Below are 26,771 nucleotides of genomic sequence, written 5' to 3' on the forward strand. Positions count from 1 at the left end.
TTTTTTTTTCCTTTAAAGTGTCTAACGTTTATAACAACTTCTGGAGGAGATAAACACTGACTCTGCTTTGCCTTAGTAGAATGTGCATAACATTTTGTCTTATGTGCAGTACAAAAAGGAAAATGTCTCTCTCTCTCTTTTTTTTTTTTTTTTCTGTTCAAGTTGCACGTTTGGATTTTGTCACCTCATATAAAATAGAACAGAAATAAGATAGATCAAACACACAGTGCTGAAAGTGTAAGATGGGACTGGAATTCCAAGTCCCTTTGCCAGTGAAAAGCCCTAAAGGGGGAAAACCTCAAACCTTGTTACCTTTCCTCCCCCTGGGGAATGAGTTGCAGAGGTAGTAGAAACACAGCAGGTCCCTTTTTGCTCCGGGGTAATGTAAACTTTTGGAGCTGTTGATTGAGTTTGATCACCTGCTAGGGAGGGCGCCTGTGAAAAGAGGTTGGAAAAGGATTGCTGGAAGTGAGCGGGAGGTTTCCCAAGGTGTGTGTGTAATCTGCAAATGGACTTTACTGACTGGCTCAAGGGAATTCTCCAGCTTTAGAGCTTTCAGGGGAAATCGGTCTTGATTGCAGTAGTGTGAAGGAATGAATGATATATCAGGAGGGTTCAGGAAATCAAAGAAACTTCCTGCTGTCTGATTTCACGCAACATGCTTTGAACTTGGTCCTGCGTGGATGCGCTGATGACTAAGTAAAGGCGTGATTAGTCCCCTTGCCCACCAGCGGGAGCGGAACCTCTTTACCTCTTAGCAGCCACGTCGCTCCACAGCAGGGTAATGTTGGGGGACGGGCGGCAGGGCGCGGCCCCAGGGATCTAGGGCATCACAGCCACACTGCATTTCCGACTTCACACCAACACCCACCAGCGGCCCTGCCAGGAACCTTGGGGGCTCTCGGGAGCCCCAGAAAGCGACCTCGGGGGGCAGCCCGGGGCGGCGCGTGGGCTCAGTTCCTCCTGCGCGGCGTGGGCGAGGGGAGCTGCGCTCCGAGCGCACCCGGGCGCCCGACGCCGCCCGGGTCTGCGCCGCTGCTAGTGCCAGGCGGGCGACGGTCGGTTACCAGGGATCCAGGCGGGGGAGTGGGTGTGTAGGGGGGGGGGGTCCCTGCGTTCCCGGGAACCTCCTTAGCCCTGCTACCCGGCCTGACTCCTCCTCCTCCAGGCGCGGGGCTCGTGCCCGCCACCGCCGGCGCGCTCCGCGCCTCCGCCCGCGTCCCCCCAATTCCCCCCCCCTCCGCCCCAGCTCCTGTCATCGTTTTCCCCCTCCTCCTCTTCCTCCTCCTCCTCTTCCTCCTCCTCCGCCCATACCGCCACTACGAACGCCTTTGCCTCCCTCTACACCTCACGCCGCCGCCGCCGCTCCTAGCGCTCCTCTCCGGCTTCCACCAGCCCATCGCTCCACGCTCGCTTGGCTGCTGCAGTCTCTCTCTCTCTCTCTCTCTCTCTCTCTCTCTCTCTCTCTCTCTCTCTCTCTCTCAAGTTTCCTATCTCGTCAAGATCAGGGCAAAAGGAAGAAAACACCGAATTCTGCTTGCTGTTTCAGGTAGGGTCGCACACGTTGGTCCTGATAGAGCCCCTTTCCTGTTTGTCTTTGCCTCGCGTGCATGCCTCATCTCCCCCACCCCACTTTCAGAGGCTCCCTGGAAACGGAGGAGGCTCAATTCCCGCACCTCCCTCCTACCCAGCGCACTTAAAAAATAATTTCGATACTTATCACCAGAAGCATATTTGCAACTACAATAAAATCCAGGACACCTGCCCGGCAGCACGTTAGCCTGGCTCTTTTATAGTCTTCAACTTTGCACACTGTGATTACCGCTGCCTGCCTGGCTGATGTTTGCTGCCGGAGCCTCAAGCTCCTTCTCTTATTGTGATCGTTGGCTCCGGAGCAGCTGTCAAACGCGTCGTTTCGCAGCACTTGATCCGAACCCGGCTGCCTCCAAGACTTGGTCTTGGGCAACCGTGGGTGGGCAAGGAAGGATATTATTTTATTTTATTTTGTTAAGGGGAGTGAAGAAACGAAAACGTGAGGACTGCAGTTCACTGTAATGAAAAGAATAATTGCAAAAGTGGGCTGCCTGCCCCTAGCTTTTCCCGCTGTGGTTGCGGAGGTGGTCTTGGTTGAGGGGGTTGTGGCGTGAAGTACCCATCTCTCCTCTCCTTTCCTCCCCTCCCCTCCAACCCATTCCCTTTCCAGCTGCTATGTCAATTTAAAGTCCAGGGTGTTATTATTACATGTGTGCGCAAAACAGTGTTTGCTGACGATGAGGTTGGGGGACATTCCTGGCAGAGAGAAGTCTGATTACTTGGTCATCTTGCTGTTAAAAAAAAGAAAGAAAAAAAAAAAAAAAAAGAAAGAAAGAAAGAAAGAAGGAGAAAGGAAAAGGGTGGGGGTGGGGGTCGATAAAAAAGAAATCTTCTCTCAATCATCAAGTCCCACACACAGTCCAGGAAGTAATCTCCGTAGCTTTAACACGAATCCCTAACTAAAAGGATATTCTTTGGGGTTACTTGGATAGTGGAACTGAAGGCAATATTAAGTGTATTTTGTTTTTCCTTTCATGGCTTTGTAAAGAGCGGCGGTGATGAAGACGAAATTGAACATCTACAACATGCAGTTGCTGCTTTTTGTTTTCTTGGTGTGGGACCCTGCCAGGTGAGATATTTATTGTATTTGACTATTTTAATTCAGGGTAAAGATGTGTTTCTTGTATGCCATTAATGCTTTTGAAAATCAAGGGTGTTTTAAAGAATTATTTGTCAGAAAGGGGGTGTATGGGGAAAGTGAACTATGAAGTAGTAGATTATAAAAACTTCACTGCTTCTCGTTCTTAGTGATAAGATCCAAAAGCAAACAGAAGCATTTTCCATGCAGAACATTCACAGAAGAAAAGAAAATCCTTTCAATGGCATATTCCTACAAGGAATTGAAGTAATTAAGTATAGGCACTTATAATATAACACCAGGATTCGGTAAGGAAGCCAAGTTTTCCTTCAAGATGACAGAAAAGTACCAGCTAAGTGATTTGAGTGTTAACTATTTTTTTTTCCTTTTCCTTTTCTTTTCTTTTTTAATGGTATGGCTCCTTTAGTCACCATAGAAAACCCAAATGATGTGTGAGTCTTAAACCTCTAGGTGGAGGTAGAATGCAACTTCACAATCACAAACAATAAAACAAAAGCTAGATTTATTAATCATCAACTTTTTGCATTATTAAGATTTTTTTTCTCAAATGCTTACAATCAGGAGTACTGATTTTAAATATGTAATGAATTTTCTTTTGCCTATGCTATAAAAACATGAAATTAATTTTTATTGCTTTCAGTAACTTCATTTTATTTGTAGTTTTTCCTGATTTTCATCATCAGTGGGCATCTTTTCTTTAATGCCTTTAGGATATGATTCTCATAATATCAGAAGACCTAAGATACAAGTTTTATAAGAATGTTCTTGTAACTATTTATTTTTAAACAACTAGTAAGTCTTTATTATATCTTTATTTATCTTTTAACTTTTTATTTTATTGTCCCAGTAATGGTCAAAGTATGAAAACATTTCATAGAATTGAGACACCATCTATCTCGTAAAGCCTTGTTTTTATTTGGAAAATATCTACTAATTTAATGACTGCATATTGGTTTGAGAAAGAAAATACAAAATGTGATTAAAAAACACTTTCAAGCGAAAAGCTCTGTGGAACTTTATGAAAATCTTACTTATTGGTTTTAAAATTAGCTACTAAGTAGGCAATACAGAAACTTTTGAGGCTAGAGGGTATAAAGTGATACACTTATTTAATTTGTAGATGTTTATCTTCATTTCAATATTTTAATATTTTCTCTGCTCTTAAGACAATATTTGTTTGAGGTTGGTTACCAGTTTTTGATGTATTGTGACTGCTTATAGCTACTAGCTCTGTTATCATTTAAATGCAAATGGACACTTTTGATAATATTTTATACAATGTGCCTTGACCAGAATGTAATTATATATTACTTTTATTTTAAAAGAGTGGACAATCCATGATCAATTAATAATCATTGAAAATCTTAGTGTTTAACCATATTTCTCTCAACTAGTTTTCTGTTCTATATTTGACCAGTAGTGCTTATGCCAGTCTTGTATTCTATTATATAAATGATTCCTTTTTGGGGCCAGTAATTTAAATATCTGATTCATTCTGAGGAAAAAAAAGACAATGAAAATGGACATTCTGTTTTATACATTTAGTTGCTTCTGCAACAAATTACTGCATGTGATAGAATCAGGGTTTGGCTTTATGATGGAGAAATAATGGAGAAAATCACAATTTCTAAAGCTTTTCTGGTGATATTTTGAGACCATTTGTTCTTTCTACAAATTTATCACCAAAACAAAATAACTAGGCATTTTAATCTTTACAATATTGCTCTTCTCAGAGACCAATCAGGAAGAACTAGGCTCTAAGGATCTCTGCAGCTGTGTATGTGTTGCTGATGCTTTCAGAGCCCACCTCCACCTCCTGGCTACATGGAGCCTGGCACATAGCCAGTGGAGTTTCCCTGATGTCTATATTGCACTTGGCCATTGGGTGGAGGTATACCCAAAGTAAGGAAAAAATCCTGTTTTAAAAGAGAAAAAGACATACAAAAAAGAAAGACTCTTATGAGAGAGATAGAAAATATATTTACCTTCAAAAAGCAATTTATTTCCCAATTAATATTGAAAACAGTTTTTCACGAGTCTGATTACTGGAATTTTCTAACTATAGGATAGCAATGCTAATACTGTTTGCATGTGTTAATCTACAATCATAATATATCCCAGGAGATGGGTTTAGAAAGAAAATGAATAGTCCACATGAAATGTTAAAGGGATAAGAATCTCAAATAATGTTAACATGAAACTTCTGATAATCTACTGTTTAGAATCTATTTCAATTTCATGTTTACCTTGTTTGCAGACATACCAGTATTTATAGAAGTTAACAAAAAAAAAAAAAAAAAAAGGGGAAAACGGGTGGTACTAATAGCCCAGGGAGTGTTAAAATTTAAATTAAGGAAGAAAAGCAGGTTGACATTTGCAAAACACACGTATGTATATATATAAGCTTTTAAAATTATCTGTTTAGGTTGGTGCTGGCTAACATCCAAGAAGATGAGGCTAAAAATAACATTACCATTTTTACAAGAATTCTTGACAGACTTCTGGATGGTTACGATAATCGGCTTAGACCAGGACTGGGAGGTAAAAATAGTTTTCCTTTTTTAAAACTCTCATAAAATAATGCCTTTAAAAGTTAAGGGTAATATTCCTATTTTAATACATTTTGTATATGAATGCATCACTGTGTATATAAAATTATAGAAAATAGAAAGTAAGATATATGAAAAAACATTATCTGTGATTCCTTTTATACATACATAATGTATTTAACATATCTTTCATAGAATGACTAAAGTCATATGGAGCCCAGACTTTCTGCATGAATAGTTTTTAAATTAACTTATTTTAAATGGCTAACTTTCTTACACTTAGAGTATGTTAAAATCTAGCATTATTGAGCAGATATACATATGAAAGTATATTTCATATGTAAAGAAAGTATACTTCCTTTGATCATATTTTCATATCAGCTCAGATACACAGAAATAAGGAACATAAAAAAATATAAGAATATAGTGGTTGTATTTTAACAAATACACTTTTTAGCATTCTATGATGATGCTTCTTTACACTTGCATGTGATATTTCTAAAATACGCACAAGTTTGTTGTTTTTGAAACTTTCAAAGACACTTCAGATATACATTAGACATAAGTCTAAATTTTTAGATTGTGGCACAGTTTGATTTCAAATTTAAACATTAGTTTTCTATTCAGAAAAATGTATTTTTACTCAAAAAGGGAAAGAAAATTTGGCTTGGGTAATATGTTAAATTTTAATGATTACAATTATCACTTGTTTGTTTCATGTTTGGTCTCACAGTTAATTCAAAATTAAGACAAATTAGTTGAACAGTTGATAGTAATCGAAGATTTATATAGTTAATCTGGTTATTGCAAGTTTTAGTGACTTTGCAATCCTTAGTTGCTGGAAAAGATTTGTATATATATATATTTGCTAACTGTATGGTTTGGATTGTCCATGGGTAAGAAAAAAGTTGGAAGAGGCCCAACTGGTTCAATAATATGTCATTTAATTTCTATTAGTTTTTTTTACTTGAATCCCTGAGTGATATCTTACATTTTAAAAGAGAAATCCCAGAGAGGAATAATGTTCACAGACATGACACATTGTATCCTGAAGGAAGGATTCAGTTGCTTAATATATGCTTAGTTTCTAATAGGAAAAATAAAAAGGAAAAGAATATCTGATTAGTAATTAATATGCCTAATAAACATGAATATAAGGATTACTATCCATGTTAACATATGTGACAATGAACTATTGACCAAACTTGTATAAGAGAAGTAAGCCTAGTAAGTAAGAAGTAAGGCTCTCATAATTCACAATCGTGGTTTAAGAGGTAGTCTGCACTAAGGCAGATTTTTTTCCTAAGGCATAGATTGTATTATTTTAAAATAAATCATCTGCTGTCAAATTTTAAAATATCGAAGTTAGCCTGTAGCCTTTGTCTCTTTGAATTTTTAAGAGGAGTATTTATCCTCTGGGTATACGGTTGGGTAGTAGAAACTACCTGTTTGAGGACTTAGGTATTGCCACTGATTTCCTTATATTTCTTTTGTAAAATCTTGCATCCTTTTTATTTCCAATGCTTTCATTCAAATAGAGATTTATGTTACCTTGTTAGTTGGGTTAATACAATACACTAAGTGGCTTTTCTTGAGTTATTCTCTTCCTTCCTCAATCCTCTGATATTGAACATATGCTAATATCTCACAGTCAGGTCAGTCTTCTTTTAGCTTTATACTCCTTTTCTTATGTCACTCTCTTCTCTTGATCGAGTGCCAACGGTGGCTTCCCATTTCCTTTGGTAGATGGTGGTGAGGGATAGTGGAAGGAACATATTCCTTGGAGGAAGACAGGTCTAGACTGGAATTCTGCTCCATTCACACACAGAGCTGTGCCTTGGCCATATCACCTGTTTCTGTGGCTGTGATATAGTTACCTTTAGAGTTGTTGAGTTGATTATATAAACAAAAACTGTACATAAAGCGTGTGCTACATATTGGCAGTTCAATGATATCAATTCTTTCTCTCCTCCCTTAGATTGCTAATTTAACAAGGATTTCCACAGGCTACTTCTCTGGTTTCATTTACCACTTTACCCCACCTCCCATTCTTCCTGCCCTTCAAACACATCTATTTATTTTCTCTTGATAATTCATTCTCATCTATTCCCTTGGCTTTTAGTCATATGATCTCCTCTGACTGGAATCATTTTTTCCTCATCCCCTCTGCTGATCTAAACCCTACCTTTCCTATGAAAATCATCTTAACACTAGTCTTTTTTAGTAAAGATATTTCTTAACTGAATTGAAGCACCCAGATTAAATTTTCTCTTATTTTTTTTTAAACAGTCATTGGCACTATGTCTACTGGTACATATTATATACTATCTTGTATGATATATTACCATTTTATGTTTCTCTTGTTACCTTATTAAGATTTGAAGCTTATTGAGTCAAGATATTGTAAAATAAATCCTCTTTTCTCAGCAACTAAATATTGATTTGCATATTGTGGTCATGAAATAAATGTTGATGCTTGATTAACTTTTCTGTGACCAGCTCATTTCTGGAAAATGGGACTACCTATATCTGGCTGACCTTTTAGTTAGGAATGTTGAGGTTGTAAGTTGAGTATCGCTCTGCAGAAGAGCAGTGTGACTTAATGTAGAGAACCTTGCTTTAGACTGGAGATTTAGCAAAATCCTGGCTCTGGGGCTAAGCAGTTGTGTGACCTTTCAATCCCTAGCCTCTCTGGATCTATATTTGTCATCTGTGAAACAGGATTTCTAATGACATTCTTAAATTTTTTTGAATTTTAAATATGACATATGCCATGAATTTAGCATAGAGACTGGCATTTAGTGGACAGTTAATAAATGATAATAGCTAAAAGACTTTGAAGAACTTTCTAAATGTACTGTTGCAAGTTTAAATTATTATCATGATTACTTCTGTATCCAACATTTTTAGTCTGAATGCACACATGTCATTTCAAATAGAAAGCTCAGGGAAATTACCTGTATCATTATTTCCCAGAAATGAATAATAAGGGAAAAATGGGCTCAATTCGATTTTAATGTCTCAAACTGAACTTCTCTATTGATCAGTAATCTAGTTAATTAATCTCAGTTACTATTTTCTTTCCTTTATAACTATGACATAAATGAGTACATAGAAAAGAGGAACCAGTTTTGAACTATGAGTTAGAAAAAATGTTCTTTTCACCTGGCTCTATCATTAGCAGCTCTTATTCTAGACACTTTGAGCCTGGATATTTTCTTTGGGAAAATGGGAATAATAGAATTTTATTCTAAGAGGAGGACATTCCATTGTGATTCATTTATATGACAAAAATTATATAATATATTGAGTAAAATATCTTAAGGTATTTAATGATTAATAATAGATACCTTTAAAATTTTAAGTCAGAGCATGCCCCTCAACAGCTCAGATTCTTGCAATGGTGTCCTATTCATTCAGAATAAAAGCTGAATTTCTTGCGGTAGCCTGCAAGGCCTTGCAAAGTTTTTCTCCCCACTCTTTCTTTAACCTCACCTCACACAACTCTCTCTCTTGCTAACATTGCTTCAGTCACATTGGCTTCCTTCCTGCTCTTTGAACACACTGGGATACTCTGTGGAGCCTTTTCTCTGATTGTCTTCTCTTCCCTCGTGTATCCACTGGTCTCATCTTCTCAACGAGGTCAACGCTGACCAACCTAATGAAACTCCAACCTGTCTACCCATCAGCAATCCTGATCCTCTTTGCCCAATTTCATTTTTTGTTTGTGCTTCTTTAGCACTATATATATACAAATATATATACATAGATACTTTATTTATTGCCATTATATTAATTGCACATTTTTATCTCTTTTGCTAGAATGTATGCTCTATGAGCTCAGGGATTTTTTGCATGTTTAGTAGCTTGATTCACTGATATATCTATCCTAAGCATCTGGAACCGTGCCTGGCACATAGTGAGCACTCAACAAGATATCTCTTGAATGACTTTCCATTTTATTAGTTGATTTCATTTTTGTTTTCAATGTGCCACCATGAAAATGATCAACTATAGAGTTTATTTCATCCTTAAAATCAATGGAATGATTATTTAATTACTACACCAAAATCAATGGGATGATTATTTAATTACTACACCAACCTCTCACTATTAACACCAACATATTTTAAGTTGATTTCTTGGTGAATTGGGATAATTATTATACCAATTACGTAAACTCCTGACTTACAGTACCTGTGATTCTGCCCCAAACTAACTGTGTGATTTTGAGTGATTCATTTTTCCTATCTATGACTTAATTTACTCATCTGTGAAGTGGGAGGAGGAGTTCCACTTATTCTATTTATATCTCACAGGGATAGTATATGGCTCAAGAACATTGAAATTCTTAAGAAAGTGCAATGTGACATAAAATTGATAGGTATTAGTATTTTTAGCTGTAGCAGAGGAGAATTCTTCAAGGAGAATATTATGTTAGAAAGTAATATTATTTGAAAAACATATCAAGAAAATACTGGTAGGTCTTATGCGTTTGGTAGTCTCACTTCATTGTGGGCCTGAAAACTTGACATGGCATTGCCTCAAAATCTTATCTAACAAGACCGTAGATGCAGATTAGCCAGAACTAATAACTGTATCAAGTCTTCTCTTTGTCTTCAATTTAGTCATTAGAACTAACAAGTTGGGGTACCTCCCATGGATGTTTATATTTCAGAGGAGGCTTTCACACCGTTAAATGAATAAAAGGAGCAACATTTGTTTTTTGGGGCCAATTTTATAAGGTCATTGGAAAACTGAATGTGAAGACAGGCCTCATATATTTATGAAAGCTGACATCCACATGATCAAGAGTAACAACTATTAGCTATGACAAGCCTTGGAATCTAAATTATAGATTCAGTCTGGAAAATCTAGATTGAGTACCATGCTTAACTGCACATTGAAAAGCTGTTTTGAGGAGGTTGGCTAGTTAGAACCACCCTCCCCCAACCTGGTACTTTTGTTTTATACTCTGAAACCTTGAAGATGCTTTATGCTTAAAAACCATGAAAAACATGAGGTCTGAACACAGACTTAGTGTCTGATGGTCAGTTTTCAACTTCACTCTTGGATATTTATCCTCAGGCTGTGGAGAGATATACGATAAAATATTTCCATTGATGTTATTACTCCTCAAATTTACAAAAAATGAAATAGAAGCTATTGAGTGGGAAAAAGTTAATACCGAAAAATCTGATCTCTCCCAGAACCTAAGAGGAATTCTGACCTCAAAAGAGCATTGTATTACTTCATAAAGTAATGGTTAAGATCAGTGCCTGCTTTTGAATTCTGTTCCTATTGTATATACTTATATAACTTTCAGCACATTGCTTAACCTCTCCTTGCTTTGGTTTCTTTATTTGTAAAATTACAAGGCTTATTGGTTTTTTGAGGGCTTATTTTACTTTTTACATCTAATCCCTTTGGACAGTGGCTGGCAAGCAGAGTAAGAACTCAATACATGTAGAAATTATTATCGTTATTGTTTGTTCTACTACCACTTCTACTAGAAATGAAATACAATATATCAACCCATGTCACATTTAATTTATAAAAGCTTTGACTTCTGAAACACGATAAACTTGGAGCACACAGGATTCAGCTTTAAAGAAAGAAGTTATTTGTGTGTTTCTTATGCATTCAGTCTTATTGGGGGCACATCTTTGTACATGAACAAAATCCCTGAAAACAAAACCAATGAAAAAGATGATGTATTTACCTTTCATGATTACTATCATGACATATAAAAATTTGGCATCATTAATTCAAGATAATGAATTTGCCTATAGAAGCAAAGGTGTATTTACAGAATATAAGCTCATCATATGATATAAATGATAATTTTAGGGACATATCATAAAATTGAAAGCATAGTCACCACCCTAACCTGGGATGTACCAGACACTTCAACAGCAAAACCTCTGAGTCTTGAAACTTTAGAGTATATATCCTAATGCTTGATCACATCATACTTATCTTTATGATTATGGGGGTGGAGACATCAAGAGGGAGAGAACATGCCAAAAGTGTTTTGAGATCTCAGTATATAAAACTGAGGAGGCGAGGGGAAGATAGGGAAAGGTAGGTTGCAAGATGGTTGGAAAGAAGAGATCGAGCAGAGCTGTTAAGTAGTTCTAGTCTCAGATGAAGGCAGAGTAAACTCCAGATGTTAAAGCTTCTGCTTCTTTGAAAAGCTGTGATGTTTGGCATTCTCCTCAATCAGGCAGCTGCAGTCAAGGCTGATGCTCCTTCAGAAGCATGAGGCAGCTGAGAATCTAGTCTCCCTGCATTTCAGACTCAGATTCCTGGGGTCTCCTAAAGTTCACTGAGTAGGATAACCTTCAGAATAAGCCTTCTGCATAAGCAGATTTCAGAGCCCTTTCATGCTCCGCACGAGAGCCACCCACTAGACTGCCTAAAGGTTACAGGGAACACTGCATTTTATTATTTCATGAGTGAGAAAATGAAAATAAATTGGGATGATTTCACACAAGTGTGTAAATAGCTTTTGATAAAAGTGTAAATGACTGATATCAAGTAGTTTGTCATTTCCTATTTATTTAAATTTACTTTGTGGGAGGCATGAAACATGTAATGGCTGCTTGAAGTGGGATGCCATTGGGGAGGCTGGAGACTTGTGGACACAGCTTTCAAAGTCAGTTTCTTGAATTGTGTCTGGGGGCTATCCCACTTCTCTCCATATGGCATGCACGCTGATGGACTTTAACACAGTGCATGCTAGGTTAAACTAGAAACATACTAATGTTAGGTACAGCTTTTTGTGATGCTTTTTAATATTTTGAGGCATGACTAACAAGCATCTTAGTGTTTCTGCACACCCTCATTAACACTGTGTGTTGCTTGCCCACTCCTTGTTGCAGAATGGGACTAAGATAGACTTCTTAGGAAGTAATTACGGTGAGGTAGTTTTGCAGAATTTTGTCTCAGTTGGTTGCTTTAACCAGATATATAGCATGTGATTGTTTTATAGAAAAGACAGACTGAATGTATTAGAGCACTGGATGCATTATATTGGATAGTAGCACTTTCTCTCCATATAGCAAGTGTCAGGCAAAGTTTAAGGTGATGTCAGTAAAGTGCATGGCCCAGAGAATATTACCTATTTTTTTTTTTTGAGACAGAATCTTGCTATGTTGCCCAGGCTGGAATACCATGGACTCAGTCTTAGCCCACTGTGGCCTCCACCTCCCAGGTTCAAGTGATCCTCCTGCCTCAGTCCCCTGAGTAGCTAGGACCGCAGGTGTGTGCCACCACACCCAGCTAATTTTTAAATTTTTTGTAGACACAGGGTCTCACTATGTCTGGTCTTGAACTCTTGGCTTCAAGTGATCCTCCCACTTTGGCCTCCCAAAGTGCTGGGATAATAGGCATGACCCATTGTGCCTGGCTGCTACCCATGTTTTAATGAACTAACACTAGGGCTTTGTTTTCATCTGAAAACATTTTTGGTTAATAGCAGTTGGTTCTTTCAACCATCACTATTGTGAAGGTGTTGTCCTCAGTCATAATTTTGAGGGATGCTTATTCTGGCTGTTTCAGGCACAAGCATGCCTCACTCACTATATTTTTTGCCTGTAGCACTTCAGCTCAGATGCAGTCAAAGTTTTTCTTTCTCTCCCCCTTAAAACACAGTGGATAAATTGGACCATAAGCATGACTGATCCATTTGTTTTAGTGTTCTATTTTGATTGCTACAGATAAATCACCTTGTAGAAATCTATATTGGTAGTGAAGATAGTGAAATGAACAGATTGGCCAGTAAACAATTCATTACTTCTCAATGTGTTAACACAGAAAGAGTCAAATTAAATTATTCTAGTATTTTGTTCCTTAAAATGTGTATTGAAAGTGTGTGATATGCCAGCCACTGCACTCTGCAGGATATAAAGACATACAAGGTGTGGTGTTGGTCTTCCTGGAAATGAAGTCTCTCAGGGGGAGATGAGGCATATACCCTGTCATTCTCTAAATAGCTTGAAACCACACAACACATGGTCCATTATAAGAACATTCTATTGAAGTTTAGAGAAGTAGGAAATGATTTTTGCTTGTACCATTTAACTGGAGTTAGCCAAGTTTTGTAGCTGTAAGTATAACTCATTCATTCAACTGTTTCTTACTAAGGGCTTAGGATTTGCTGAGTACTATTTTAAATGCTAGAAATCCTATCATGAACAAGAACCAGTCTGCATAAATTCATATCACACCATATTTTGGCTTGTTCTGGCTTTCATGTGTTCTAGGCACTGGTTTCTTCTTTCTCTTCTTAATTAAGAATTGTATATAACCACTCTGTGTTTTCTTTATTGAACTTTAAGTATTCTGTCATAAAGGGAAGAGTGATTTCTGGTATATTTACTGTGAGACGGAGAATTATGATATCTACAGAAGAGAGTAAGACTCAGAGAGCACATTTTTCTATGTCTGTAGCAGGGATGTCGAGGGTGTTTAAGTGTGGCATTCCCAAAAGTACTAAGACAGTGTTAATTCCAATAGAAACTTCGTATACTATTCTGTTACCTTCTTTAGAAAAACTTATTTGTTTTGAGCTACAGGTGAAAGAAAGAAAACTAGACATGAACAGCAAAATGAAAAACTTTTGAAGAGTTATGTGATGAGAATTATGTTTATTTCTTCTAAATTTTTAGTGTTGTTAACACAGAATTCTGGAAATTTTTGTTTTTCGGTTAAAATACCCTCAACCCATGAGGTACAGATCTTATCATTTACAAATAAGGTATTATAAAACTAAAATTAATCTTTAAATATTAAATGATTATATACAGAAGCTCATCAAATTAGGGATATCAACTTATCACCATATACAGATCCCTTCAAATTCTCCACTAGATTTTGCAGTGTAAGTAATTAGCATTAGTGGTAGTTTTGGTATCTTTGTGTTTTTTGTACAATAGTACCTTTTTAAGGTGTAATCTTAATTTGATATATGAGTTAAATCTATTTCATCTTCTCTATATTTCTTGTTGTTTATTTCAGTATTAAAACATGTTAAAAAGTAAAAATAGTTTCACATAATTTTTTAAAATAGTATTCTGCGATTTAATAAATATTTTTATTAACATTCAGATTGTCACAAGCTTATTAGGGGAGTGAATGCAAAATGTTTCGGGGATATACGTTATGCCTTTTTTTTTTGTATAGAAGCATATCGTTTTCTTAGAGAATGTGATTAATTAGGGCATTAATAATTTGATTTAAAACATCATACAAAGTAAGATGTTCCTTCTGATATATATAAATATGCATATAGTATCCATCAAAAATATACTAAAAATAAGGTCATAATATTTTCAAATGTTTGGTGGAGATGTAGCAAAGTCTAATAACTTCATGAATATTTCAGGAATATACTGAAATACATGAGTATTTCAATATAATGGGTAGTACAATTGGATTTTGTTTATGAGCAGAGGAGTAGAGTTACATCTCAAGGTTAAGGAAAGTTGAAGAAGGGATAAAAATTATAAATGTCTCCAAGTAGTATTACAAAATACATTATTTAGATTGTGTTTTTTAATGGGACCTAACATATTTTAGTAAGTATTGAGTAGGCATTTGGTTTCCATTAAGTTGGCAAAAGGATCGGATGCTTTTAGAATTAAGTATGTTAAAAACTTTCCAGGACAGAAGATAACTCCAGACTTGAACTGGAGGAGTTTAGAGGAGGAAGACAAATGTCACGGGGGACTTTTAGAAAGTGATGAAAGATTTCCTGTTTACTCTTAATTACTTGTGAAGATTTTAGATTTTGTAGCAAAAGATGCTGAGTTACTAGGATTTTTTGGTTGGAGAGTTCAAATTTTTTCAATTACATGCATTTTTAAGGGTCATTACAATAGAATTCCACAAGTTAGCAATAGTCAGAGAATCAGGGTAAACATATCAAATTCATTGTTGTTACTGTGATTATATAGAGAAACTCTTCAAAATTTTCAGGAAAAAAATAGTGGGCTAAAATGCTACTTAGGTTTGCAAAGAAGATTAAAATTTGGATACCACAAGAGAGTACTTCCTAATTAAAAGAAAATGGAATTGCAAGGCTGGTGTTCAGGTCAGGTAGAGGGGAATATGGGAGGATAGATTTAATTAGTTATCTAGGGCATGTAAGGGTAATCACTGAAGCAAAAAATGGGAAACTGATGATTCGTGCTTAGTAGAATTGCAAAAGAATTGTCCAACACATATTCGAGTAAAAGAAACTTCAGAATCTTAAGATACTAAATGGGGCAGGCTTACATTGTAAAAATATTATAAAAGAATTAGAGTTAATATAGAGTCACTTTTAAGGAAGCAGAGGATTTCTAAGACAACAGTAATTAAAACTGAGGATCCTTTTATCATTTTGAGTAGTTTTGGCTTAGTGGCAATTATAGAGTTGCAGGATCAGAGATAACTAACAAGAAAACCATATATAGAACCATGCTATTAGTAATAATTATATTAAAATATGTCACCATTTAAAAAGATTAAATGTCGTAAGTTGACTTCTTATTATTCAGGTACATACATCAGAATAACAGTTATCTGAACTCTTAAGGGAGGAAAGACAATGTAGTAGTGAGGAGAATATTCATGCTGTAACAGATTCATTTCAACTTTCGTTCCTTCAAGCTTCCCTGATAATCTGCAGGGTTCTAGGAGGTATTTTTGACTGCTGCCAAATTGATGGCACAATTAATATCTTTAACAGGGAGGGTCATTTAGGATTTACATTATGATCTGTGAAATATAGGGGTGATCAAAAGTTCCATGGAATACAGTTGCTGACTCAGGATGAGGACATTTACATTCATATACTTATTACACAGATGTTGACTGCGTTTGCCATTCTTTTTTAGCTGCTACCACATCCATCCTGGTCTTTGTCATTTTTGGTGACAGCTTCTAATACAGTCATCTCAGCCTCAGATATCTGACTGCCACCAGTTCCAGGGGGCAGCTGCAATTTCTGACTGTGTTGCCACTGCATTGGAACAGCTGGGATGTTAAGCAAAATCTATCAACACAAGGAAATTGGGCAGGTGCACATTTAAGTGACTGGATCTGAAAGTTAGCGGGGTGAAAGCAGATGTCTCTTCATCATATCCCTTCCCTTTAGGGAACAGTTTGTGGCCTCTTATATCTGTAATTTTCCCCACCCGCTTAGAGAGGGTGGTGTAACACTTTACATACTTCTGTCTGAAGACATTGGAAAAGGATATAATAATCTCAAGTGACTTTTTATACTGCAAATTTAATGTCAATTGGAAACAGGAAACTTTGCTCTCTAGCATTGGAATAAAATTATCAAATATAGGTAAGAGAAGAATTATCATAGTAGCTTTCATTGGTTAGGGATGTGTTTGCCTGAGTGTAATAGGAAATTCCACCTACAGTGACTTCAGTGGGGGTTAATTTTTCTCATGAACAAGATTTTACAGATTGGTGGTTCCTAACACTAACTGAGTTCTTAAAAAAGGTGGCTTAAATAACATAGACTCTTTATTTTTTTCATCACCTTCCTTAGTGTTTCCTTCTCTTTATGCTTGTCACCTCATGATCTCAAGATGACTGCTGCAGCTCCAACTATCCTATCTATGATTAAGGCCAGAATAAAAGGAAGGAATGGAATCATCTGTTCCTTATGTCAGAAAAATAAGACTTCCAGGCACTTGCAGCTGATTTCTGCCTTTACCTTCATAGCTCTTTTCAGCTAGGAGGACATCTGGGGAAATTAGTGTCCTGCTTGGCATTGGGCACATTTCTGCCCTAAATAAAATTGGATTTATTAGAAAGGAGGAGGATGTATTTGATCAGTAAGCTACTGGCAATGCCTGTCACATCTGTTAACTCTCTAACAGAAAAGTTACTTATTCTCTCTGTGCCTCCATTTCCCGCTTTGTAAAGTGTGCATATGAATAACCTGGTTGGTGATTATTAACATGCATATGTTGATTCAATACATTTATGTGGAACTCAAGATGCTGCATTTCTAACAATCTCCTAGGTGATGCCAGTGCTGCTGTTCTGTGCGCCACACTTTGTGCAGCAAGGAAGTGATTAGCTCAGGCTACCATGTTGTACAACCCCAGGGGAAATTAATAAAGAATATAATGTAGTGAAGAGAAGGGGCCCTTTAAGTGCTCACTAAATATTATTATAATATCAATTTTTTGACACTTAGAGATTTATAATTTTTATTTCTAAATGTTGGTGGTGATAAGCTTTATTTTTAGCAGAGTACAATCATAAACACATTTATTTCTTATACTTTTACAAAATTGTTGGTAAATATAAGACTGACCTTAATTTAGGTGGATATGATGTGTAATATTAAATACAATTTCTCTATCCAGTCATGACTGCACTTTACTTATATCATCCTCTATGAGTAAAAAAAACATATCTATATCTGTATATAGGTATGTAGAAAAAATTAAAACTAGTCTGCAATAATGCTCAGTAATATTTGAACCTTGCTTTATAAAAACTGTATTGGATACTGCAGTTAATGAGTTGTGGGAAGAAAAAATTGAAATGAAGGTTTTGAACAAAATCTGCATAAAAAATTGATTATAAAAATAACTAATTTAAATCTGAATATGGTATTATGATAAAAAAATTACCACACTTAAAGTTTTGGCAGAAATATAATAGTACTCTCAATTTAAATTATTTTATGTTCTATTTAACATGTTCTAAATTTTCCCTTTGGAGAGATAAAAAGGGTGATGTTCTTTAAAACAATATTATATATGATTTGTATCAGAGCCTGACAAAGACCACTTTATAAATCTAGAGGATCCTGAATTGGTGAAAAATATTGTACTTTAATTTTACTGACTTGCTAAGAGGAGAAAGAGCCTTTAATTTGATCAGAGGATTTTGTGATGGCAAAGCTATGTGCTAGAGTACAAAACAAACGCTAGTTTGTATATAAATTTTTTTGTGTAAAAGCTGTGTGACTATGGACCAGTATTATCTCTGTGACTCAGTTTCTGGAACATGAGTATGAGGGGACTGTAGTTCAATAACCTACAATGCCCCTTCGATCTAAAATTTCTCCTGTGGTTTTGTGAGTGTGTGAGTGTGTGAGTGTGTGTGTGTGTGGGGGGGGGGGCTTGTTTCAAGGCAAATAGAGTAGAAAATAGCGTTCTTGGAACAGAAATCTAAACCAATTTTTTCTTTGTAGAGAAATAGACAGAGTATAGAGTTGAATACAAGCTAGCAGAATAAGGCTGCAAACCTCTAAAGTCTGTCCAGCCTGGAAGGACACAAAGGCTGCTTTGGTTTTCTGACTCCTAGCAACTAGGAGTTTGTACAAAATTAGGTGCTCCCATTGCATGAAAATCCCAATTAAGAGCTTCTTTTAAACCTGAGTAAGGTTTGATTAGGAAGTGACTGGTGTAAGTAAGATAGTAATAAATGCATTAAATTATATTTCTCAACTGTTTATGTTTTTTTTTTTTTTTTTTTTTTTTTTTTTTTTTTTTTTTTTTTTTTTTGAGACGGGGTCTCGCTCTGTCACCCAGGCTGGAGTGCAGTGGCCGGATCTCAGCTCACTGCAAGCTCCGCCTCCCGGGTTTACGCCATTCTCCTGCCTCAGCCTCCCGAGTAGCTGGGACTACAGGCGCCTGCCACCCCGCCCGGCTAGTTTTTTGTATTTTTTTTTAGTAGAGACGGGGTTTCACCGGGTTCGCCAGGATGGTCTCGATCTCCTGACCTTGTGATCTGCCCGTCTCGGCCTCCCAAAGTGCTGGGATTACAGGCTTGAGCCACCGCGCCCGGCCAACTGTTTATGTTTCTAAATGTTGCTCTATATTCTTTATACATGGTATGTAAATGGCAACATCTCTTCAAATTCTCTGTCCTGTTGGACTTCATAGATCTATCTCCACTTGATACTCCTCTTTCCTGTTTTTTTTCCCCCCTCCACTATTCTTTATCAGGTTTTTTTTTTTTTTTTTTTTTTTTCCTTTGGCTTCTCTTTATCTTCTCTCTTCTGAAGTATATGGGTGCATTCCAATGTTCTATACTTTTAACTCTTACCTTTTACTTTAATGATTTTCCCAGAACAGTTTAATTCGATTTCATGACCTTAAATATTAACCTATATGTAGTTTATTCACAAATTTTAATTTCTATCCCAGATGCTTTTTTTTTTTTTTCCTGCTTTGCTTATTATTGTTCAGATGAACTCCTTTCTATGATTATCCACTACTTTCATGATTCAGGGCACTTAATGTAGCTCATGTAGCCAATGGCCTCTGTTCACTCTTTTTGGCTCCATCTCTTACTACTTGTCACTAATTTTGTTTGTAGTGGTCCAGATTCACTGAATTAATTTCATTTTTTATGTTTTAGTAAAATTTAAAAATAGACTTCGGACCACTAGCCTGTGAGTCATTATGTAGACTATTGCTTCTATTAGGAACCACATTTTCCTATTTTTAGGTTTTAGATTAGATGTCACTACCATCTAGACGCCTTAAATGACTACCATCCACTTAAATACGCACATTTCCTTTGGAACAAATCTCCCATTACTATATTTAATGTAACTCTAACATGCAGTTTTGTATTTCTATCATACACCCATTGGAATCTAAGATCTCTAAATACAAAGACTTATGACTCTTTGCCTGTTGATTTACCCACAATACTATATGTAATATTGTTAGGATATAACAGTAATCACATATGTTGAATAGACAGACAAATGATGAACCGTGCCCTTTCATACATGGATTTCTCAAATTAAGTTTCTAGGAACTAAACTCATAATTCTGCCACCTAAAACTGTTTTTTCAGCCTGTAGTTCTCTTGCATGGCTAATGGTATCTGTATTTGTCAAGCTACAATAACTAAAAATCCATCTGAAAATAATTTTTCAAATTCTCTTCACTCCTATCCAGTTTCTTGCTTCTAATCTCCATCCTCTAATCCACAGGTATCAACATAATGTATTGGCCTATTCTTGTTTTTAAATAAATAATTAACTTAAAACATTTGGAATCCAATAAAATGTGAACTTCTGTCTTCTCTTTTAAACATGACAAATCTGGTGACCCCAAGCTGAAATTCCCGATGACAGTAGCTCATTGAAATTCGGTAATAGCTTCCCTGATTACAGGGGTGTGCCCTTTAGATTTAACCAGACATCCATCCAGTGTATGTCACTCAGTCAAGTAAATTGCTTGACCAGGAAATATTGTGCTGCCCCAAGGAAACGTTTGAGTATATTAACCTAGCCCTACCCTATTTTCCATATTGCCAGATTTCTAACTTTTAGTTAGATTTGATTGTGTAGTTATTTTGCTCAACATCTTTAATAGCTTTCTTCTTTCCCAGTTTCCAGAGTGGAATCTCCAGTCTGTGTAACATAGCCTTCAAGAGCCAGAACAAAGGGGCCCAAACTCAAATGCTCTCCATGGGCAGAACAAATAAAGAAATGAGTGGAGCATAATGGAGATTGAAGAACTGGAGAGCACATTTCTTGTACAAAGGATGTTGAGTTTTATCTGATTACTGCCATATAAGTGTTTAAAATCAGAGTTGCCAAATATTCCAATTATTTTTCAAAAGTTGTTGAAGATCTCCATTTTTATAGAAAGTTTTCTTAAGCCTTAAAGGTCAACCAATTTTCATTTAAATCAAAGTAAACACATTCTGTGCTTCCCAAACAAATCACACTTGAGTATTAGCTTGCAGTCTCTGGCCCTAAACCAATACTTCTTATAAAAGGTATGAAAAAATCAGTCAGAAAACTTGTTAAGTGCAAATTTAACAAATCGTCAAAGACTCATTCAGATTTGGTTTGGTCCCAGAACTATATTTCATCAAATGTTCTTGATTCTGATGCATGTGGTCCAAACACTGGACTGAGTCATCTGTTTTCAAGGTTCTGGTTAAAAATGATGGTTTCTTTCTTCTTTCTCTCATAGTTCTTTATTTGAACTCTTAAGTAAAAAGGGAAAAATATATGTGTATAGTAAGATTGGTCTGTTACCAGATGAGTCTAGCTAGCATTTTCCTTAAAACCTCAAAGAGAGACCTTTGTCCCCCATTGTTCTGAGCTGGCTATCAGTGTTATAAGGTCAGAGTCCTACTTTTGTTTAGTGATTGGATTAGTCAGAATTAACTGACTTATGTTTCAGTAATAACTATCCAGTTTTATCTCTCTCTCATGTATCTTGCTCACAATCCAACCTTGTCCACTGAGGTTGGATGGCATGTAGGAATGAGCTCTCTTTTATGTCTTCCTCACTTATGGTCTCAGGTTGATGGACCTCCACTATCTAAAACATTGCTAGCCCTGTGTCCAAGGGAAAGATGTAGCTAGGTGCACACTGTCATTTAAAGTTTCTGCCCATATGTGACACAATGTCCCTCTGCCCACAGTCCATCGTTCAAAGGAAGCCATATAAACATGTTTAACTTCAAGGGGACAGGGAAGTGCAACGCTACCATTTACTCAGAAGTAGAAGAACTAGCAATATTTTGCAAGTAGCTTAATGACTACCACACTTGGCAGGTAGAACCCATTTCTCAGGGTGCAAGTCATCTTCCATAGTGACTGATTATACAAACTGTTTGGTGGCATGGGTCATATCTCATTTTAAGATATATAATTCTGCAACTATGTTTTGTCTGTAGCATGCATAGAATATTTATGAAGTTAACTATTATATAAAATTAATTATTATGAAGATATGATGTTAATAACAACGCTTTTCTGGATATAGTCAACTTTATATACCTTCTCTTTTCTTGGTGATAGAAGTCAGTGCTGTATGCTCTTTATCCCAAGCTCCCAGGAATAAAGAGCTTTGCCATTTGTGCTGTGAAGAGATAGTTCCAGTTGAAGATATTTAAAAAGAGATAGTCTTTGAAGTGTTAGTCTGAAATTTCAACCTCTGTGACAGTAATTGCCAGGGAGAATGGAGTTAGATAGGTGAGGAACAGAGAACATGTATGGTTTGCTACTGTGTCCTTAGTGCCTGGCACAGTATGTAGAATTCATCATTTGTCAATTGATTATGTATGTGAATCCAACACTCATGTATGTAAAAACAGACATATCTGTACTTTGGAGAGCTACTTATTGTAGGTTCTCAGAAACATTTTTGACATTCAACAATCAATTTTGTCTGTATATTTTAGTGATTTAGACTTCTGACATTGCTAACAATGAGTCATCCTTTTCAGAAACAAGGTTTGTTGCTTGATAGGTGGGTTAAATTGGTCTGCTGAACCTTAAATTCAGTAGTACGTAAAATTAGAACCATTGGGTTGAACTTGGATTTAATATAGTGAAATGAACTAATTCAGTAGCTCTTGCTGTTACTGCATTTCAGACCATCTGAGCAGTGATCATGAACAAAGGCTCTATGGTTTCAGTTGTCTGTAATGCTTATGGCACTGCCTTCTAACCCTACAACAAAAGTTTTGGAAGAGTCACTAGATGCACATGATAGAGATAAAAACAAAAACTATAAAGATGTATTTTAAAAGACTGAGAAGCATAAGCCTAAAATGTCTCTCTATTTTGAGATTTTGCAAAACTATTATTAGTTTTACACAAACCATTTACATTTTTTCAGTTGTCTTGCAGAGGCTGTTAATGAAAAGTTATAAGATAATGGAATCATACTAAATTATAATTTCTAAGAGGTTTTGAGATTGAGGTGCCATGCTAATTACTTTACATATCATTTAATACTCATTATCACTCCCATGAGATAGATAAATTGATGACCCCTACCTTACAAGCAAGGAAATGAGAGCCAAAGACCAATTACTTGCCTTTGGTCACCTAATTATTTTGTGATGGCATGGATGTTCTATTCAATATAATTTTCTCAAGAGCCTTTCTCCAGAGTCTCATCAATCAGGAATTAAGCACCTTCAAATCTAACAAAGGTGGGGTCAATGAGTATATGTATGCTTTGGAGGAGAAGGTCATTATTTGTTACATTTGTGTAATCATTAGCCTCTGGATAAGTACCTCTGGAAGGGGAAGGATGGTGTGCAGTTTCATTCTTCTATTTGTTTAAGTGTTCTCACTATTGCATTTCTTGGTCAACCTGACTTTGACATGTATCCAGACTTGAAAATAGGTTTAGACATGAAGGATCAGAAAGCACAGTACAGTGGTTAGCAGAAAATCTATTAGGGCATTGTGAATTAAAGCCAGAATCTTTTACTCTCACTACTGATTTTACTCCCTTACTGTGTAAATCAGAGCTTTTGGTATTATTATGCTGGAGAATAGCTAATGAGAAGGAGACAAGAAGACCATGTAATCTAGATAGATAATCTCAGCATTTCTTGGTACATAGTACATTGGTACTTGGGTTATTTGTAAAATTAGTAATACAATGATGCAATTGTTCATATAAATTTCCACCATGCTAAGCTTATTATAAGTGATATTGAAGGAATATGGTACATGAAGAAGGGATAAGTATATGAAAGGCGAATAGATGAAGGCATATTAAATGCAAGAGCCCTCTTTCCAGATGCATTGGGTTACAACTGCTTCATTTCCCTTTGTTCCCATTTGAACCATGTACATCTTATGAGACACAATATAGTGTACTTTGGAAAAGACCAGGCTTTGGAGCTTGAAAAACCAGGTTTTGTATTCTGGTTTGAGCAAGTTCTTACCATGTGCTTTTTGTACACATGAGTTGCCTTCTCCCTGCCTCAGTTTCTTCATCAGTAAAATAAGTATAAAATAATTAATATTTATAGCAAGTTTACAAAGATTAATGAAATTATTTGTAATGTTCCTGTAAAAGTACCCACCACATGTTGGGTGCTCATTAGTGGCCAGTTTCGCATGTGCTCTTTGATTTTTGCAAACATGTCATAATGTGGAGATTGTTCATAATTTAGGAAATAATGAGTGAAAATGAGAGATCCTTTAAAAATAGGACATGAGATAGTTATTTTTACTAAGAGAATTCATGGAGTTTGATAATCTTTATTTAACTGTGCATCCTAGGGTTACATGTGATTAAACTTCTCCTTTGTGGGATGCCCTTTGAGTAGAAGTTTATTGCAAAATTATCCATAGAATTTTTAAATTGCATGATATTTCTTGTCATACACTGGAATTAAATGAGAAGAAATTATTGGATTTTGAGATTACATATACGGAAGTACAGAAACAAACAGGAGAATAAGGTGTTTCTGAGAAAACCTGAGCAGTTGAATAAATGATAGCTTAACTTCATCTGTGTTTTCTTTAGAAACTTAGACTTCCATAAATATGTTGTATTTCCCTTGTATAAATATTAGACATTAGTGATATAATTACTTGTTAGATTTCTAATCGTGATTACTTATGATTTCTTCAAAACTTAAAAAAGGTAACCTTTTAAAATGATTGAAAGTGTTATGCAATAGATAATTTTTCAAACATTTACTGAAATGAGTAGGAGATAGAATTCTAGGTTATCCCCAAATTTCATGTCATGTGTTTTACATGCTCTGTATAATTTCTGGGACTGTGACTGTGATTTCAGTCTGATGATTAGGTTTTGTTATATGGTACAGTTGACTTTAGGAAAGGGAGATTATCTGGGTGGGTCTGACCTAAACACATGAGCCTTTAAAATCTAAATCAAGAAGTCAGAGACAGAAAAGTCCGGGATATTTAAAACATGAGGGAGATTCTTCATTGCTGGAGGGGGCCACATGACAAAGAACACAACAGCCTCTAGGAGATGAGACTTAACAGCCAGCAGGGAAAATGGGAACCTTAACTCTACAGCTGCAAGGAATAGATGTGGCCAACAATCTGAAAGAGCTTAGAAACTGATTCTTCCCTAGAGGTTCCAGAAAGGAGCACAGCACACCAATACCTTGATTTCAGCCATGTAAGAACCTGAACAGAGAACCAAAACATAGCATGCTGGACTTCTGACCTACAGAACTATGTGCTAATCAATGGGTATTCTTTTACATTGTTGTTTGTAATAATTTGTTACACAATAGAAAACTAGTATATCTACTATTACTAATTTTTAAAAACACATTTTTTTTCAGTGTTTAACCTGTGCTAGGTATAGTGTACTTTACACCCACCATCTCATTTAATTATTTTAAAGTACTGTAAGATAGGCATTATAAGCCACATTTAACAGGTAAGAATATTGAAGCACATACAAGTTTAATATGCATAGGATCACAAATTATTAGTGTATAACTCTGAATTGAATTTAGATCTCTTTGATTCCAAGGCTTGGGATGTTACATGCTCCTTTATTATGTAGGAATAGATATTTCATGAAGATGGTAACATGCCATCTACAGAATATGATATGGCATTGATGTGACACTTTACCTACAAAATATCTTATTTCTTAGTCTTCAGCAAGAGAAAAAGCAATTTTATTTTTATGTGACAAGATTACTAGTTGTGGATATTACATTTTTAATCAATTAAATGTAAGTGTATTCTTCCTTTAAAATTGCTATGGAAAAGTTTAATTATTTCCAACAGGATTTATGGCTATCAGTTATACCTTGAAATTGTCATTAACTGAGTAAAACTACACATTCCAAAATGATTAACTCTTAAAGTGCATTACCAGTACATTCATAATGTTTAGTTTTATTTTTGTCATCCTTGCTCATATTGAATAAATGCCTTTTAAAACCATTTTAAGATTGTTAATGTTCTTATATCTTTATTAAAATTCTTATTAAACATTCTCAAAATGTGAACATTATAGCTAAAAGGCTAAACTATTACACCTTAGATTTTATATAATAAAGTTTATTTTTCCTTAAGCCTTTTATTGCAAAATTGCTCTTTAAACTAAAAGTCATTATGTATTCTCAAATAGACCACTATGTTGTCTTATGTTTTAATAGTAGTAGTATGTTGCTGCCTCTTTCTTCTCTGAGGACCTCCTCTCTTTCCCTTTCAATCCATGTGGCTATCTCTTGCTCTCATTTTTATTCTTGGTGCTCTCCTCCTTTCCCATGGATTTAGCTGCCCTTCTGTGTACCTGATTCCAAAGTCTTTCTTAGTCTGGAGACTACCTTTGTGGATGTTAATATCTCCTAGTTCTATCCATTAATGCTTAATTGTCATCTGTCTCCACTAACTCTTAATACTCACCTGGCCACTTTATTTCTTCTCTGGCCTATTGAAATACATCATTCACTTATTCCCTACATTCAATATTTCTTTCTTATCTGTCCTATCCATGTCTCATGTATTCATATTTTTTAAAAAACATGATTTGGTGTATGTCTTGCAGGGAATGGTTATATAACTTGTTAGACTAGATGAAGTTAGAGAAAGAAAAATCAAGATTCAAAGGATATTGACATAGGCAAGGGGGTAGAAACTTTAATTTTACTTAAATAAGAAAGATTTGAATTATATTTACTATTGTACATGCCATGATTATCTGAGTAGATTACACATTTTGTTAGTAGAGATACAAAGTCTTCTTGTTTTATCTCTACGGCACTTGGCACAGCAT

At 35.9% G+C, this 26,771-nt stretch overlaps 1 protein-coding gene across 5 annotated transcripts in view; it reads left to right on the top strand.

The window, feature by feature from the left end:
* The first annotated feature begins 921 nt into the window (after nucleotides 1-921).
* GABRA2 (gamma-aminobutyric acid type A receptor alpha2 subunit) overlaps nucleotides 922-26,771 on the top strand; it is a 147,702-nt gene continuing 121,852 nt past the window's right edge. For 2 of the 5 annotated variants that reach the window (XM_025385509.1, XM_025385511.1), the window contains exons 1-3: nucleotides 1,233-1,549; nucleotides 2,582-2,662; nucleotides 5,118-5,233. In XM_025385509.1, coding sequence (XP_025241294.1) covers nucleotides 2,592-2,662; nucleotides 5,118-5,233 — 187 coding nt within the window. In that variant the 5' untranslated portion in view covers nucleotides 1,233-1,549; nucleotides 2,582-2,591. Of the gene's footprint in view, nucleotides 1,059-1,232; nucleotides 1,550-2,581; nucleotides 2,663-4,425; nucleotides 4,595-5,117; nucleotides 5,234-26,771 lie in introns of those variants that run through there. The other 3 variants (XM_025385513.1, XM_025385510.1, XM_025385512.1) reach the window with 3 other exon arrangements.

The sequence above is a fragment of the Theropithecus gelada genome, chromosome 5 (genome assembly GCF_003255815.1).
Source record: "Theropithecus gelada isolate Dixy chromosome 5, Tgel_1.0, whole genome shotgun sequence".
Lineage (NCBI taxonomy): Eukaryota > Metazoa > Chordata > Mammalia > Primates > Cercopithecidae > Theropithecus > Theropithecus gelada.